The sequence below is a fragment of the Polypterus senegalus genome, chromosome 12, assembly GCF_016835505.1.
Source record: "Polypterus senegalus isolate Bchr_013 chromosome 12, ASM1683550v1, whole genome shotgun sequence".
NCBI classification, from domain to species: Eukaryota; Metazoa; Chordata; class Cladistia; order Polypteriformes; family Polypteridae; genus Polypterus; species Polypterus senegalus.
In genome coordinates this window covers 140391331-140409437 of record NC_053165.1, presented here as the reverse complement: position 1 = coordinate 140409437, position 18107 = coordinate 140391331, and the positions used below count along the sequence as shown (strand labels likewise).

At 40.7% G+C, this 18107-nt stretch overlaps 1 protein-coding gene across 1 annotated transcript in view; it reads right to left on the bottom strand.

The window, feature by feature from the left end:
* Nucleotides 1–5026: 5026 nt before the first annotated feature.
* Nucleotides 5027–18107, bottom strand: part of LOC120541722 (IgGFc-binding protein-like) — a 59797-nt gene continuing 46716 nt past the window's right edge. The window contains exons 15-21 of the mRNA XM_039773613.1: nt 15915–16476; nt 15162–15754; nt 13742–14315; nt 12945–13141; nt 9685–10059; nt 9112–9401; nt 5027–5621 (exon numbers count right to left, since the gene is read on the bottom strand). Of these exons, the coding sequence (XP_039629547.1) occupies nt 5612–5621; nt 9112–9401; nt 9685–10059; nt 12945–13141; nt 13742–14315; nt 15162–15754; nt 15915–16476 (2601 nt within the window). The 3' untranslated portion in view covers nt 5027–5611. The remainder of the gene's footprint in view (nt 5622–9111; nt 9402–9684; nt 10060–12944; nt 13142–13741; nt 14316–15161; nt 15755–15914; nt 16477–18107) is intronic.

Below are 18107 nucleotides of genomic sequence, written 5' to 3'. Positions count from 1 at the left end.
TGGAAGGTTTGGGGGGAGGTGGAACAGCGGTGTAGTGCTGATTTCTGAATCTCCTCGGCTCTTAAGACATTGGTGATCGGTACATGTAAATCAAAAGGGGAGCAGACAGTAAAGGGCCTCTCTCTTATACATAGAGAGACCCAGACTGTGATAAAGCAGCCCCAGATTAAAAAGGAGATCCTGGAAAAGAAATGGGGGTCTCCTGATATAATAGAGCATGGAGCTGCAAGCTTATGTGCAGCTGACGGTCCATCCTCAGCTGGTAGAGGGGCGGAGCAAGCGTTTCCAACTTGTTTTCATTCTCACAGGGTGAGACTATCGGGGGGAAGGCGGCTGTTCTATGAATGCTGCCGGCCGGGCCATGTGTGGAGAAATTGTCCACAGAGAACCGGGGAGTAAGTTAAACATCGTCATATGTACGGTGTCTCCCCACGGTTCTCCTGTGATTGCTTTACAGGGCAGAGCTACAATCTGGCCACAGCAAAGAGCACCTCCTGGAGAAGGACAACCCTCGTGGGACTGGACGCTTTGCCCCACTGTGCTCAGCTTAGGGTGGGGAACTGTCATGGATGGCAAGCAGCTCAACCCAGCCAACACACCCAGGACATTAGATGGCGACTTCCCTGCAGCTTAGAGGCGTCCTGGATTCACGCCTCTTGCAACTTAGAGGTTCCCCCGGATTCATGCATGTAACCATGGTAGAAGGAGTTCGGCCTCACAGCCCTGCTGGGTACCGTGGGTGGCGCCATGTGATGCTGCAAGGAGATGCAGGGATTTTTGTTTCCCATATAGCCTGAAAGTACTCCTAAGTCATGGAGACAGAAGAACAGAATTACTTCTGGGCTGAAGAAAATACAAGTCTCCATCTGACCCGGAAGTGCTGATGAATCACATGGACAGAAGGACAGAAGCACTTCTGGGTCAAGGACAATATAAAGGACTGGTGGAGACGCAGCAAAAGAGCTGGAGATGGGAGGGAGTGTGAAGAAGCTGCTGGGAGGAGAGAAGGAGAGAATTATTGCGTTTATTGATTGTGTTTGGTGGATGTAGTGCTTGAGAGGCACTATATTGAAGAAAATTATTAAAATTTTGCTTAGTGCTTTTCAACTTGTGTCCTGAGCATCTGTCTGTTGGGTTTCACGGGGCAACAGCACCCTCTAACGTCAACAAGGGGCACCAACCAACCTGCTTTAGCCTCCCCAAGAAGCAGAAGCATTATTGGACTTTCTTTTCCAGACGGGCTGTATTGTAGCTGCAAGAGAGGTCATTTGTAATATGCAGATGCAAGTATTCGAAGCAGGTGACAATTTCAATCTCTTCCTTGATGTAAAGGTGGAGAGAAGGGAGAGTGCCAGGCCGCCAAAAGTCTCCTGCCTTAGTTTTCTTGACATTAATGCTAAGGTTGTTGTCCTTACACCAAGCCTCCAGTATGGCCACTTCCATCCTGTATGCTGACTCATCATTATGTGTGAAAAGTCCTGCCACCATTGTGTCATCTGCAAATTTTACTATGCGATTTTTTTGATAGTGAGATATGCAGTCATGGGTCATCAGACTATACAGTAGGGGGCTCAAAACGCACCCCTGGGGGGTGCTGGTGTTGACAATGATGGTAGAAGATGTCGCAGATTCTGACTGACTGGCTCCTGTTTGTTAGAAAATCCCAAATCTAGTTGCAAAGTATTGAGTTTACTCCAAATAGGGATTCCTTGACTCAAACCAACAAAAAAGTAAGCACATGTGTTCAAAAATAATTTAACCTTAATCTTAAGTAATATACTGTATATACAGTGAATTCTTCCAGTTGGTCAAGATGCCCAGTTTCATTTCACCCCTTCTGCAGTTTCATATTATGTTTTATAAGTATTGGCTTAGTTTTCCAAGTGTTTGCTAATGTTGTTTCCTGTGATATTTGTATAGATGTGCTTGTTGTTTATGCTTTATTTATTTAACAAGATGGACATGTGAATTATTTTTGTGTAAAAGAACATGAACTGTGGGTAAGGATCAAGAGAATAAAGATTGGGAGTACAAGCAGTAGAAATGAGGATTCTTAGGATGGCTGGACTGACACACCATGATAGGGTGAACATAGAGATTCAAGGGAGTCTCAGAGCCGCTGCTTCTCTGGATTGAAAGGAGCTAGTTGAGGTGATTTGGATATGCAGTTCTAGGGGTGCTCCAAGCATGTCCCACTGGGCGGAGTACCTGCGGAAAACCCAGGACACTCCACAGGGATTATATTTCCTGACTCCCTTGTGAATGCTATGGAAGTCCTTTAGAAGAGCTGGGATCTTTAGGTGGGAACTGAGAAGTCTGGGCTAACCTGCTTGGCTGGCTGCCCCCATGACCCTTACCAGGAATAAAATTACACTTACAGATCACAGCTGTACATAAATGATTAACTATCATATAATACACACACGGTCAGTGTCTGCCTGGGGCTTCTACATTATCAGCCTGCTGGCCTTTTGTTCCCCCATTGAGGGCCACTGGGGAAAGCCCCAGGACCAAACTAGTGGAATTATGTCATTCTGTTTACGTGGCAGCGTCTGCAGATTCTCCAGCAGGACATGGACGTTGTTAAGTATAGGGTGGCCAGATCTGCCAGTCATCCTCACCAGAGAGCTTGTATGGAAAGTAACACCTGTTTCAAAATGCTGCTATTCTTGCTATGGCAGCACTAAATGTTTATCTGATATGAATGTAAGTCTTTTATCAACCCTGTCAGCCTTTTTGTTCAAAACACAGTAGATTTGGCTATGATCACCAAAGTAAGAGTTAGAATGGCATGTACAGTAGTTTCAAGAAAATTGCATAGACTTGGAAATGCAGCAGCAAGTGGCTGGGTCCACCTTCTCTAACATGTCACCGGGCAGTGCAGACTGTCCAGTGCTGCTTAGTGTGGATTACAGTAATTAGAGTAATAAAAACACATTAAAACTGTGCTTGGTTCACAATAGTATTTAACAGAACAGAACACCGAACATCACACTGTACACTTTAAATGAAATGAAAATGTCACAGGTTCCTTAGCCGACACTGGACTGAGTGTCATCAGTGGTATGCTCCCGTTTTCACTGCTTCTAAAATGGAATACAGTACAGTGTTGTACAGTGTAATTTCCAGGATGACCTGGGTTGTCCGTTTTACCCCAAATTCCTCTTCTCCAATGACTTCTGTCAAGTGTATTAGCATCTGTAAGCTGTGTTTTCTTAATATCTTGTTACATTCCAATGTTTTTTAGCCTTCCTCTAAGCCACTTACCATTCTCCAATCTTTCAAGACTTGACTTCACCCAGTTGTTGTCATCCTTTCGCATCACAAAAACCTAAGATTCTTCCTCGCATGATGACACTTATAGGTTCAACATTCACTCAGCTGCATAGATCTTATTTCTTCAAATTACCTTTCAGTGACAAATCACACATCCATCTTATCATGCCCCTCTCAGTTCTCTCTAACTTCTTCTGGTATTCAGATTTTAATGTTTACTAATGTACAGCATAATGACACATGTAAGTGAATTAAATTCTCCCTTTCACTCTATGTGGAGTCTGCTTGGATGTTATTAATGGTAGTGCTTCTCTAAATGTTTGCCAAATGCACCTAGTCTGGTGGTCACTGCCAAATCTGCCCCATCAGTAGGGCCTAGCAAATCACCAAGATAACAAAACTTGTGAACCCGGTCTAATTTAGAATCACCTTCAGTCAAAGAATCTGCTGTGTCACTGAATGTCTGAGGGGTTCCACCACCACATCTTCTGCACACGATGGAGATTCTAATCCTACTTGGCTTCCCCTTTCTGATGCTTCATTTGCTGTGAGCCAATTTCTTACATTTTGTGCCCTTGATAAAGTTTGAATGTATGCCTCACCACAGATCAGGGCCGTCTTAACACATATACACGAGGTGTGGCAGAAAAGTAATGAGACTGATTTTTTATTTACCAAAGTTATTTTTTTCAAACATCAATGTTATCCCCTTCAAAGTAGTTCCCTTGGGCAGCTACACACCGATGGAGACGTTGTTCCCACTGTTGGTAGCAGCGCTGGAAGTCTTCAACCGGTATGGTCTTCAGCATGTCCGTTACACTCTTTTGAATGTTTTCTAAAGTCCCGAAATGACGTCCTTTGAGGACATTTTTCAGTTTAGGAAAAAGTCACACGGACTGAGGTCAGGTGAATAAGGGGGCTGGGGAACCACAGGAATGCTTTTTGAGGTCAAAAATTCTGTTATGGAGAGGGCAGTGTGGCATGTGGCATTGTCATTCATTTGTCTGCAATGTCTGGTCTCACGCGAATGACCCATTTTCTGAGCCTTTCAAGGACGCCTTTATAAAAATTCTCCAAGCTTAACACAAAATTTAATGGCACAACGTTGCTCCAAATTCCGCTGTGCCATTTTGCGTGACACAAAACCAAAAACACAACTTCGCTAATAGCAGTCACAAAAATCACGTAGTTAACGGAAGGAGTTGAAACTCGCACTGAGCTATGGGAGGGTACTGATACACGTGCTCTATCAAGGACAACAGCACAGCGTTGCCAGATCGCTTGCAGTGTTGCCAGTCTCATTACTTTTCTGCCACACCTCGTATATGTATATATATGTATATATGTACATATGTATGTATATATGTATATATATATATATATATATATATATATAATGTGTGTGTAGAGAGAGAGAGGGAGGGAGGGACAGGGTGTTAATTCACAATTCTGAACAGTTTCAACTTTTATTCTATTTTATTTTATTGTATGGGGATGAAAACAAGCTATAATGAGGATTGTTTTCTTCCCCATACACTAGTAAAGATAATCTACAAGTCTTTGGCTGAAGGAAGCAAAGAAAAACATTGAGACATGAGGAGAACATTTAAAGTCTACTCAGGATTAAGCCAGGATTCATAGCCAGTATCCTTGAGACGTGGGCACTGCCACCCAAACCATAAGCAAAGCACTCATAACAAAGTAAAAGTGACATAAAAATGTGTACTTGATGGTCAAATAGCAAGGCACATTTTTTGATTACATCAATGATTTATTCTGAGAATGCAACATCATTAACATTGTCCTCAGAAATCTTTTGCTGATAAAATGCCAGGTAAAAACATAAAAGGAAAATACATTATTTTAGAAAGAAAGAGAAGCTGTAACATTAATCAACTGGAAGAGAATCCATACAAGTAAATGTCAGTTAAAGGAAGTGACTTAAAAGTAGAATAACTGCATTAAAATGATTACCAAAAGAATGTAAATCCCTATTTTTTCCCTCCAGCAAATATAAAGATGTATTATTTAATTGTAATTGTTAAATAATGTTACCATGCAAATTTGTTGTGACGTAAAATGTAATTTTAGAGTTTATTTAAAAGTGAAGTCATGAAAAAATACAGGATTTTTACTTTTTCTTTGTATTGATTTTGTCAGTTATAATTTTGAACATTGACTTGGTTCCAGGTATTTTTTAATATATTTATAAGTATTTTAGCAATTTTGCCACAGTTAACTGTTTCCTGTAAATTAAAACCTGTATTGTGCATCTTGTTTTAATTTTTTAATGTTGGCACAAATCTTCCACTGCTTTCTTCTCTTCAGTAACCTTTTATGCTTTACTGCAAAAAAAAAAAAAAAGTAAATTTAAGGGTTAATTTAATGACATTTTTTAGGAAGTGTACAACAGAATAACTGCTTCTCTGAAGTAAAGTAGATGTGATTTTTTCTGCTTTAACACTCATTCAAAGAATCAACATAAAATAGAAAGGCTTAACAATATACACCACAAGTCAAAGCTTAAAATATTATGGAGAGTCATATGGCAACTTCTTGCAAGAATTCACCCATTGTAACCAGATGGGGGTGCTGTTGAGAAAAACCATATACCCAGAATAACCTCCGGATGAGACCATCTTGCAAATAAGAGGGAGTTATTTAAAAAAAATATATATATACAGCTGTCCCATAAGCCCCAATTGTCTTATATGCTCCTTTTTCACATCTTGCCTTCTTCTACCAATAGCATTCTCCTTTTCCTTATCCGTTCTGCCAGGTGAGCCCTTGTTTCAATTCCACTCCCAACTCCTTTCTTCACTTGGGAGAAGTTGCCGAAGTTTGTTAAAAGATTGGCTGAGAGGTGTTTCTGGTGACAGCACATCTGGTAAAGCCCATAAAAGAACTGAGAGCACCTCCCTGGAGCTCTGTCCTCTGGGCCCTGTTTTCCCTTCCTAAAGGACTGCTTGTCAAAACCACGACTTCCAGACAACCCTTCGTTGGTCTCTGTTTTTGCCTGTCATCTGCACAACACTAGTGTATTTTAACCCCAAAAACCAATGCTTTTGAAAATGCTCTCTAGATCTTATATTTCTGAAAATGCCGGCTCAGCATAGTAGTGTGACTGATTGAAAAAGACAAATTTTGCAAATTGCACTAATCGTATGCTGATTGGTTTGTACTTACTACATAGCCCTTCCCTGAATGGATCCTGCTCGTTATATTTTCACAGTTGCTTTACTTTCTTTATACCCATGTATTCTTCTCAATAACAATTCCTCATCAACAATCTTCGTTTACGTGGTTTGTTTCGTTGGACATTTTCGGCTAATCTGAACAAGCCAAAAGGCCGCAATCACTTGTTTCACTGATACCTTCATGACAGCCACAAAAAAAGACCTTGAAGGCTGCACTTGCCCACCTCTGTAGTATAGAGTAGGCTGACTGGTTGTAAATTGGCCAAATGTGAGTAACTGGCCTGATGCCCCATCTATGGATGGCCCCTGCATTGTCCCAGTTTCACATGGATCCATGTTTCTCAATCCTTTTGGTATTGCAACCCATTCTTTATCATTTAATCTTCTTCTTGGTCCCCCCATCTAATTGAGCACAATCGTCAGAGCAGGAGGTGTGGGTGTCTTCCTTGCGACTGTCAGAGTGGAAGGAGGATTGAGCGTGAACACAACCCACCCAACTGTGACCCACTACAACCCAGTACTAATATAAGCAATGGCAAATCACGACCCAGTGGTTGAGAAACATTCGCCTGGATAGACTCTGTTCCTATACAGGAATAAGCAGGTTCAGAAAATTAATACATTATTTTGAATATGAGTAACATTTAGAAAACTTTTTACATGGACTATGGTTTTATGTTGATTAAAAGTGTATTAATATTTTGTTAAGAGTTATATTGTTACCAAAATGATGGTGATTTACTTGTTGTAGCTGTGGTGGTAGAATATGGGAGAATAATTGGTGAATCTTTGGAGTGCTGGACAGTCAGGTAATAGTGGAAATGCGGGAGGTGACTGGAATAACATGGACAGCAACAATTGATATTGTGGAGTGGTTTCAAATATAAACCTCTTGTCACATCTGTGAGATTTACAGAGAATGTTCCTTAAGACTTGAGATGACAAGTGTAGATGCCCAGGTTGGAACTGAATTCCTTACCCGGCCAGAATGCCATAACAGAAGGATGGAATAAATTGGAGCAATACCTGGCAGGGACTCCTTATGATTCCCATGATGATTGGGATGCCCAGAGGCTACTGGAACCAGCAAGAGAGAACAAAAGAGAGTAGTTCATCCATCCCCCTGTAATACTAGGTGGCACTGTCCCTCATATTTCCCAGTCTGGACACCCACAGGGCTGCATGGGATTTGGAGTTGGGAAGTGCAGCCCTGTAGGGATTCCTGGGGGACAATAAAGGATGCTGTCAGGGATGTACCTCCCTGGCCTCCTTATAACCCCAGATGTACTTCCAATTGGCCATGTTATGTCACTGGAATTGCTTCCTGTTCCACCTTAAAAGGAGCCGGAAGTCATAGCTCAAGGAGTCAGTTGGGAGGCAGTGGGCAGAACTCATTGGAGGAGAGAAGGAGAACAAGAAAGAGAGAAGGAAAGCAAGCATTTAAAGTATGTGTATTGGCTGCATTGATTATCATTTTGATCTCTGTGGATTAACGAATCATTTATTTGAACCCAGACTTGTGTTGGGTTGTCTGTGTTTGGAGTTGGGGGCTCATTGGCGTCTTTGTCTCGCTCCTGGTGCTTCCTGTTTTGTTATATAGTTGCGAAACATGGATGCTATCCAGTGACCTGAGACGAAGGTGTCATCTATGTATCAGCCTGGCTGCTGATTTTAAGCAAGCCACCCAGGATAATACCCTATTTGATGATGATGTTTCCTTTGCTGCTAATCTTCAATAAGCTTTCTGACTTTAAGGCAAGGGTGCATTTTGATTGAGAATTATATATCCATCATTTGTATTTTCTAATATATTTTCTTCTGCTGCTATTATTCTGCTCTTAATAAATACTTCTTTGCTATCATATTTCTTTCATATTTGATTGAGTGAAGTAATAAAGCAAACACAGGGCACCTGGAATGGGGAGATTGCCATTTTATTTTCACAGGGTTAGCAGGTTGAGGGAGACGTTCCAAATAGACAGGAACATGGTTTGAAGTACTGTAATGTATTGTTGGTGGGTAAGTGGCATTATCCAAGGTGTTGGCCTTCATGTGTCTAGTGCATTCTTGTTGACCAAACTGGCCTTCAGGTCTAGATTATATCTGGGGACAACCAGATGTTGTTCACTCCAAAGCTAGTGAGTCCATACTGTATGTGGAGTACTAAGGAGTGATAGTTTGTGCTGGCATATCTTATAATCAATGCTTAAGTGAATTGGATCTGTGTTTGTGTGTTAAGCTAAGGGTTCAAGAGTAGAGCAGTCAAAAAATGAACTTGGTAAGTGCCACTTACCTCACAATAATACAAGAGGAATAAGGAAAGACGTTCCCTTTGGCAGTTAGATAGACTTAATACATATTTAAATGTGTACTTTACATCATGGAAGTGGCTTGTTCATTCATTCACCACATTTTTACTTGGTTTTAAAAATGTTTTCATGAAATGATTGCATGTTCTGGCTAGGTCAGCAACATGTCTTTTATTATAGGGATAAGCATGTAGATGGAAGAAGACCTGTTATTTAGAATGCCCTACAATGTACTGCATAACTACTGTATAAACAAGGGAAATCATGTTAATAGTCAACAAATACATTTTCCATCTTGTGTATAATATAAACTTCATTTTTTATCTTACCATTGGGGCATAAAATCCTGTGCAGTCCAAGACTGGATAAACTCCACTTGGTCACTGGTTAGATATCCTTCCCTTGTCCTCATGTCATCATTCAGGTCATTGTTGGCACTGCCACAGAAGCCAGCCAGGTGACTGAAGAGACTGCTCTGTATGGTCAGTGACAGATCCCCAGCAGCACCGATTTTCAGGCTCACTTTCCCAGTCTGCTTAATCACTACAGCACCATTGTTCAGTGATACAGAAATGTTATCAGTAACTTTGTAAGGGAGAACAGCACGCTTGCCATTCACCTGAAAAGAGAAAGGAGAAAATAGTTAGACAGTACAGTGTTAGGCCCGGAAATGTGATTATACTGCTATCAAATTTTAGTAGTGGCCTTATCTCTGAATAGATTTATTCACTTGTATAGTACATTATGTTTAGAGACAAAGAATAAAAGTGTAAAGCAATTTTAAAAATTGTCGAAAAAAAAAAACACATTATCTCTCTCTTTATAGATGTTAACAAAGGTCCTCTAAAGACCATTCAAGTCTGCAACAAAAAAGATGGCAAGCATTATATTCTGTTACCTACCCAGACATCATTGGTACTGGTCACCGTGATGAAGTTTTGTCCGAAGAAAGAATGAACAACATTAAGAGAGTTTGTCTTGCAGTTGTTAATGCCAGCTGCTACTCTGAACCAGTCTTCAAGCTGTGCCTTGTCATCTGCGAGCAATGCCAAGTCGAAGACACCACTTATTTCGATTTGGGTGTTCATTCCATCAAATGTTGAGATGACGCCATCTTTCAGGCTACAGGAGACCTCTCTTGGATGGCAGCCCAAGGCACCGTTCCTCACATCGCACATGCTGTCAGCGGAGCAGCTGGTTGCCTGACACACAACTCCTTGGCCTGCTTTGCATGAGCATGTCTTAGTGCATTGATCTGTAAACACCGTCTCACCATTCTGTGGAAGGTACAGAATCAAATAGGGGAACAATGTGAGAATTAATGAATGCAAAAAATGTGGGGCTTAAAAGAAGTGGGACCAAAATTTGTTCCCTGGGAGAAAAAACTGCATGTTAAATCTAAAGGAATGTTAAACAATAAGAGGCAGTCTCTGTTTAATGATAACATAAAGGCAAGTTCACAAGCTGAGCTGGAGAAAGGCCATTACCCAGTGAGGACTGAAAGCAGTACAGGACAGGGTCAGGTTATAAGATGGCTTAATGGATGGTCCATACAAATAATATATGCACTTCTAGGTGTGTGAATGATCTGTAATCAGTAGGGGGCAGAGGTGAGACCCCATATGCTGGGAATCTGAGGATGGCAGTGGTACAACAGGCAAATTGAACAGGAATTTTCCAATGTTATAAGTGAGTGTTTTGCTGCTTCTTAATAGAGAGGGCAGTAATGGATTCAAGATTTGCAGGGACATCTGGAACTGCTATATGGAGTCTCAGGTGGTTAACTCATGGAGTTCCAAAGGCTAATCCTGACTCCAAAAGTAATTATCACCGAGATTCCTAAAAGTCATAGATGAACAATCCCAGTGCACTTGGCATTTAAACTCAGCATGAATGTCAAGTAGGTCAAAGTTGCTGCCTGTTGATTTTATGCATTATATTTTAGCACATCCTATTTTATATGATATTTAATTTTGTTCTTTTTTTATTTTAATTACCATATATATTCATTTTTACAATAAAAATAAAGTCATCTGCCTGTTACAGAAGGCATTGTGCACAAGGCAAGAACAACATCTAAACCAGATGCCAGTCCATCGCAGGGTGAACACACTCACACACAGGTCAGTTTAGCATCACTAATCGACCTAGCAGCCTGCATGACTATGGGAGAAAACCGGAGCATCCAGGGGACACGGGGAGAACATGCATACCTCACACATGGAGGACCTGGGATGTGAAATCTGGTGTCCTTACTGCAAGACAACAGTGTTACCATAAATGAATTTTGTTGTTGTTATTATTATTATTATTATTATTAATAATGAACTTAAAAATGTATTATTTAGATACTTTAGGTATTACCTAAAATGCATCTATTAGTCACATATGGTTATTTAATAAGACTTTAAAATACCTTCATTTGATCTTAATATTCTTACAAAGTGTTAATATAGTGGTTACCTCTGAGCAGTGTGGTATATTAGGGGCCTTTGAAACTCTGGTAAAATTTATTTTGGAATACGAGAGATTCATTTTGTCATATTAAGCATTAATTAAAGATTCACAAACCTTATACTAAATTTTGCAATATTACAAGACATATTGTCACCAGTGGCTCAGGGGAAAAAAATAAGGGATGATACTCAGGATGTTGGGTTGGTGGGATATCAGCATTGGAAGGGTGGAATATAAACACCATCTAAATGATTAAATAATTTTCTTTTTGCCCACAGAGAGATACATGCATGCCATAATGAAAGGTAATATGAAAATGAATTTGTGCAATTCTTCCAAATTACTGTGAGCAAATAAAAGGAAAAAAGCGGAACTCCACATATTGGCATGTATGTCAGCTGATACCACCAATTTAAAATCGTACTCCATTTTAAATTTCTACTATACGCTCTCAACATATTTACTTTACTGAAGATGCAAAAATGCCAGTTACTCAAATTAAAATCTGCCTACAACTTTGGTGTATGATGCATTTAAATTGATGAACCTCAGCTTTTTTGTCTTTAACAATTTGCAGTTAATTCTATGAACAAATATATAACATTTTCTCCTTTGTCTGGCTGTTCATAAGCACTGTCATGGTTGTTACCATCAGCCATGTCAATAGCTAATGGTGCTGATAGGAGAGGCACTCACTTACTGATGCCGCTGACTTCCAGCAAGCGGTTCAATGTGTCTCCACTAACTTTGATTTTAAAGTGGACCTTTTTCTTCTGTCTGGTTGCCCTGTTGTAACCAGGTTAACATTATCACAGAATGCGAGACACCTTGCATAACTTAGTGCATCCTGGGTAATGAAGTTGAATGAGGACTACACTTCCAGAGTACAGTCCATAGAGACAGAGGCAGATCAGGACAGCCGTAGGTCATGAGAAGTATAAAAGAAAAAGTGACAGTACTAAAAAGAATAAAACATAGATGTGCTAGTACTGCATACTGGTAAGAAAAACTCCCAGTACAAAAATGTGGAAGTGTCAGGTATGGAGTAAAGGTGAGTACTGATTCACATCAAGCATTAGTCACCAAATTGAAGTTGCTTTAGTAAGCCATATTGCACACTATTTTGATGCTTTATAAGTGTTATTAAGACCAAAAGAGGCCTTTGCTATTGTCTTATTAAACAATAGTATGTGTCTGATAAATGCATTATAGACATTATCTAAATTAAAATGTTACCAAGAAAGAAAAAACACAATGCAGGGTAATTACACAAAGAGTGATAAAAGTACATTAAAAGAAAACAAAATAACTTGCAGAATCTCTCCCTATCAGCCATGCGGAGTGGCTGGTCTTCTTCCCACCATCATACCACAGCCAAGTGCTTTTGACCGCCTGTACCTTTCTCTCTCAACACCCTGGCCTCTTTTCTTCCTGCCATTCAAGCCCTGGCCTCTCATGCCAACCTCGATGTAAAGTTTAATTTCTAAATGACTTGAAGGAGCTTTTACACCCCAGCCAGGAACCATTTAAAGAATGATTAAGAATGTCCCCTATTGGCCATAATAGAACACATCAATGTGCAATTAAGAAATGAACAGTAAGTTAAGGTTGAAGACGAACACCGCTATGATTGAGACTGCACATGATTCTCTGTAGTCTAGCCACCCATCCAACAATGTTCTTATTCCTAATTCTCTTACCGTACCTTTAAATATCTGCCATCCATCACACAGCCACAGGAGTCAATAGACACGCATTTGTCTCCATCAGCTAAAAAGCCGACGTCACACTCGCAGCCTTCCAAACAGTTCTTGCAGGTCAGAGGGGTGGACAGTGCCATGCAGCTAGCTTGGCATGTATCAGCACAAAGATCATAGTGGCTGTTAGCGGGACATGTCATGGCTGTTGAGATAAAATAAGAATATTAAGAGTGAACAGAACACCTTTTGAAATGCTACATAGAACCCATTACTTGTATTATTGGCATCAACATCTAGACTTCAACTAAAAAGCCTTCTAGAATAGCTACCTTAGCATTACTCCATTTGGCTACAGGTAGTGTGGCATGTGCTGACACAAAGCATTGCTGATAGTGAATACTGTATCAGTGCTGACTGAGTGTGTAAGAACATATTTACTTTTATTACTGGTTCAATTAGTCTTCTCCAAAAACATTAGAACATAACATTCTGAAGCTTGCTTAATTCAATTCAGGGTCTCAGGGTGGTATAAAGCCTATTATTGGGACTGTGAATGGGACGACAGACTATCGCAGGGCCTGCTTATCTAAATATCCATGCTCACACACAATCAATTTAACGGTAAAGTGCTAACCACACATAAAATATCCCAACAAGAAAATTTAAATAGTGACCAATTTGATAACTTTGCCTAGTATTATCCTTTAACACTAAGCCATTCATTCCAGAATCCTCAACAAACGCTTGACAGAATATTGGACATTTACAATTTTTCTACTTTGGTATGCTTTTAGATACTCACGGCAGAAGGTGTTACTTCTCCAAGACTTTAGTATTACTCCAGCGTCCTGGCAGGCATGTACATAGGCTTGAATTCCTGCACATACCATTTCCATCTTGCCTCCAGCAGCATTGCTGTCATAGATGCAGTTTTTCAGGAAGCCATCAGGTGGCAGCACGGAGTGGCAGGCAGCCAGGGGTCCAGTGGTGGAGCTAATGAGGCCACATTTGTCTTCCTTCTTCAACTCTTCCACTGTTTTGTCACTAGGTACTGAACAGCCTCCATTCAGACAAGCATCGCCGCAGGTCTCGCTGCTTCCACCTATTTTCCAGGCGACTCCAAAATCATTGACATTACTTGCAGCTTGACCATTAGGTAGAGAGAGGTCATCATCAGCGTTACCGTTATAATTGCCACATAGTCCACCCACTTGACCACTGTATGTGGATGGCACGGTTATTGCAGCAGCATTCACCAGGTCATAGCTAACTTTTAGGCCGAAGTCAGTCTGCACAACTATTGACCTTCCAACTTGAGAAGCAGTTATTTTTCCTCCCTGCACTGTAATAGGAAGGTTTGTCAGGATTCCATTCATCTGTGAATAGAGAGTATAAAATGAATACCGGAAATGATTTTCAAAAGTGGCAGATTAATTCAAAAATCCACATACACACTGAAAACAATTCAGGGTCGAGAGTTTATCCCAGCAGTAGAATATATTCATGTGAGGGTGAAGACTCAAATTCAACATTATATAATGATGCTATGAGAAACACCTGGACTACCACACCACGAGCAACTGTGAATTAAGTACCACAACATTTCGTAATCACTTTAACCCTGTGAGAATAATGCCATTCATTAAGGAGAAATTGAAGCTGTTGGACACTTAACTCCATACCAGAATGAGGACTGTCAGTGCAGTGGATTACTCCTGTGTCTGCATCTCTTAATATTGCAGTGCACACTTGGTGATGCGAAGTCCTAATGCTGCCTGACTTACTGCAGCACCACTGCTGCCCATCTGGACCAGCTTAGTCAATCTCTGTGTGTCAATTGAACATTTGCTGGTGACCACACATTGGTTTTTGACTTGACCGTTCCCAATGAATTAAACATATTGAAAACTGCTTATAAGTATTCAGATTCCTTTGCCGTGGGTCAGAATCTCTGAAATCTCAATTAAGGGGAGTGGTGCAGTAGTCCAGGTCACAAAAGTCCAGGAACATAATGCCGTCCTCCTCAAACACAACCATTGCCTTCCCCTTGGATTCAGAAAGTATTCCCACTCCTTCACTTTCTGCACACTTCATCATTTTGTAGATTTAATTTTAAACTAATAACATGTGTTTGATACTGGCATGATGTCCAGAGTTGGTCTTGATTTATTCTGCATGGTGCAGGGATAGACACCTCTTTATTGTATATTGGAATTGCTTACCTGAACCTTCCAGGACTGGTTCTTCACAATGGTGATTGAGTACCCATAGACCTCCACTGTTACCGAGCGGGTTTCAGAGACTTTTCCAAGACCCAGGCGTGCATTGTTCGACTGCACAGAGAATTTCTCAAGTTGAGAACCTGTGGCAGTAACAGCTGACAGCGTGTAATCACATGTTCCCTGGAAGTCATACCGGCGTTTATCAAATGTCTGGTAATGGGGGTCTCCAGCAGATATGCAAGTAGCACTGCCTGTAGGAAAGCAGCCTTGGACACCATTGACCACTGAACATTTTTCCTGTGGACCACATTTGACATCTGTGCAGGTAACCATGCCACCCTGGCATTTACAACGCTGACTGCATGCATCACCAGGATAAAATTCTTCTTTGTTGGCATAGTACCGTTGCTGGTAGCTACAGCCACATTCTCCTATTGGCACACATTGGTCATTGCTCAGAAGGAATCCATCTTTACACTGGCACCCTTCTTTGCAAGCAGCATTGCAACCAGCAGGTGAAGACATAGAGTAGCAGGTTGCTGGGCAGCCTGGTGCACAATTTTGGTACTCACTGTTCTGTGGACAAGCAAGAGCTAAAAAAGGGGCAGAGAAAAATGTATTAGGGATTTTAAAAACCACACCAATTGAGACATAAACAATGGGTCACTAATGAATTTAGTGAAATGCCCATTCTGTTGTACTTCATCAAAAGCTACCACAAATGACAAGAAACAATGAATCTTGAACACTTACGACAGAACGTGTTTGTCCTCCAGTTGCCAATTTTACCCCCGGCTGCCTGGCAGGCTACTACATAGGCAGTGATAGCATCACAGGCTGCCTTCTGCAATCCTTGGTAAAGGAGGATGTCATAGACACAGCTGGCATGGAAATGGGCATAGTCAACTTTGTTCATGCAATCCTTCAAAGAGCCAGCACTGTCCTTAATGATATCACAGTTGGCCACATAAGGAGGATTGACTGGTGGAATAACTGGTTTAGGGCATGTCGTGCATTCTGGAACACAGCCTGGAACATCCTGTACTTTGTGACTGTCTCCAAAAGCTGTAGGATTGGGTGCTGCCTGGCCACCTGCTAACTGCAAGTCATCATCTTTGTTTCCGTTGTAGTTCCCGCACAGTCCACACATTGCATTGGTGTAGGTGCTCGGTACGGTGACAGCGACAACTTGATTCCAGTCAAAAGTCACTTTGAGGCCAAAGTTGGTTTCTAATACGGCTGAAATACCACTTCTGTATACGATCACTTTGTTGGTTTCCTGAGAGAAGGGCAGGGATGTGACAATTCCATTGACCTAAAAAAGAACAACCAATTAGATAAGGAGTTTTCATTTTATATTGTTACAAAATTATATAAGAGTGACATTCTTGTCACATGAAGACTAGTTAAGACAGCTTGTTGAGTCTTTAGTACAGATACCTATCCATCCAGTATCGAACCTCCTTAATTCAGTTTAGAGTCTTTACAGTACATAACAGTGAATATTGAATTGAAATTCCATTTACACTTGAGAAGGTAATGTGATGTTGCCCTATTGTAATATTTAAAATTATGATTTACATTTTATAGTAGTGTTTTGGTAAAGAAGTAGGAAACCTTTGTCAATGATTTTAACAAGGGTAGCAATTCCCATAATCTTATCTATCTATCTATCTATCTATCTATCTATCTATCTATCTATCTATCTATCTATCTATCTATCTATCTATCTATCTATCTATCCATTATCCAACCCACTATATCCTAACTACAGGGTCACGGGGGTCTGCTGGAGCCAATCCTAACCAACACAGGGCACAAGGCAGGAAACAAACCCCGGGCAGGGTGCCAGCCCACTGCAGTCTATCTATCTATCTATCTATCTATCTATCTATATATCTATCTATCTATCTATCTATCTATCTATCTATCTATCTATCTATCCAACCCACTATATCCTAACTACAGGGTCACGGGGGTCTGCTGGAGCCAATCCTAACCAACACAGGGCACAAGGCAGGAAACAAACCCCGGGCAGGGTGCCAGCCCACTGCAGTCTATCTATCTATCTATCTATCTATCTATCTATCTATCTATCTATCTATCTATCTATTGTCATGCACAAGGTTTGCATTTTGGGCTCATGTCAGGTAAGCACTACCATTCTGGGACATGAGGGGTCATGGTTTCTGACAGTAACATCTTCCCTTTCTCCTACAGCCCTTACAACCACCCCTGTTGTGCCCCTGCTATAAAACAGAGATGTTCTTAGCATGGCATGTCTCATTCTGAAGAGAGCCTATTGATGACTGGAACTCCTACCTGAACTGGACACACCTGAGAGAATTTTGAAATCCTCTTGTTTATTTCTTTAGTTAATCTGCTTTTCATTGTGCTTTGTCTGATGAGCCATCAAGCTCCTATTTCAGTCTGAAGACACTGTAAATATTAAAAGGGTAACATGGTTGGTGCCCCAACACTTCCTCTATGTTAAGGGGAGCTTGCAGTTGTTACATATTGCCGTTTCTCTTCCTTCTTCTGTATTTGATTAGACGATTGACAATCTCACAAACTCTGTTGTCACTTTAATCATCCACCCTCCTGAACCCACCTCTTCCTGCCTCAGCCTTATAAGACTGACAACATCACCATTTTGAGCCAGTCTGCTTGATGACTCCTATCTGAAAAGGTGTTCTTATGGTTTGTTTTTTGTCTTTTGCTTTCATCCAATTATACAAGTTTCACCATGTTGCATCAAACCTTTTTCCAATTATTATATATATTAGGGCCGAGCAATTAATTAAGTAATTAACGGCAACAGTTTTTGTTATTATTATTATTATTTTACAGACACCTTTTATTGGCTAACTAAAAAGATTACAATTTGCATGAAGAAGGGGCCTGAGTTACCTCGAAAGCTTGCATATTCTAATCCTTTTAGTTAGC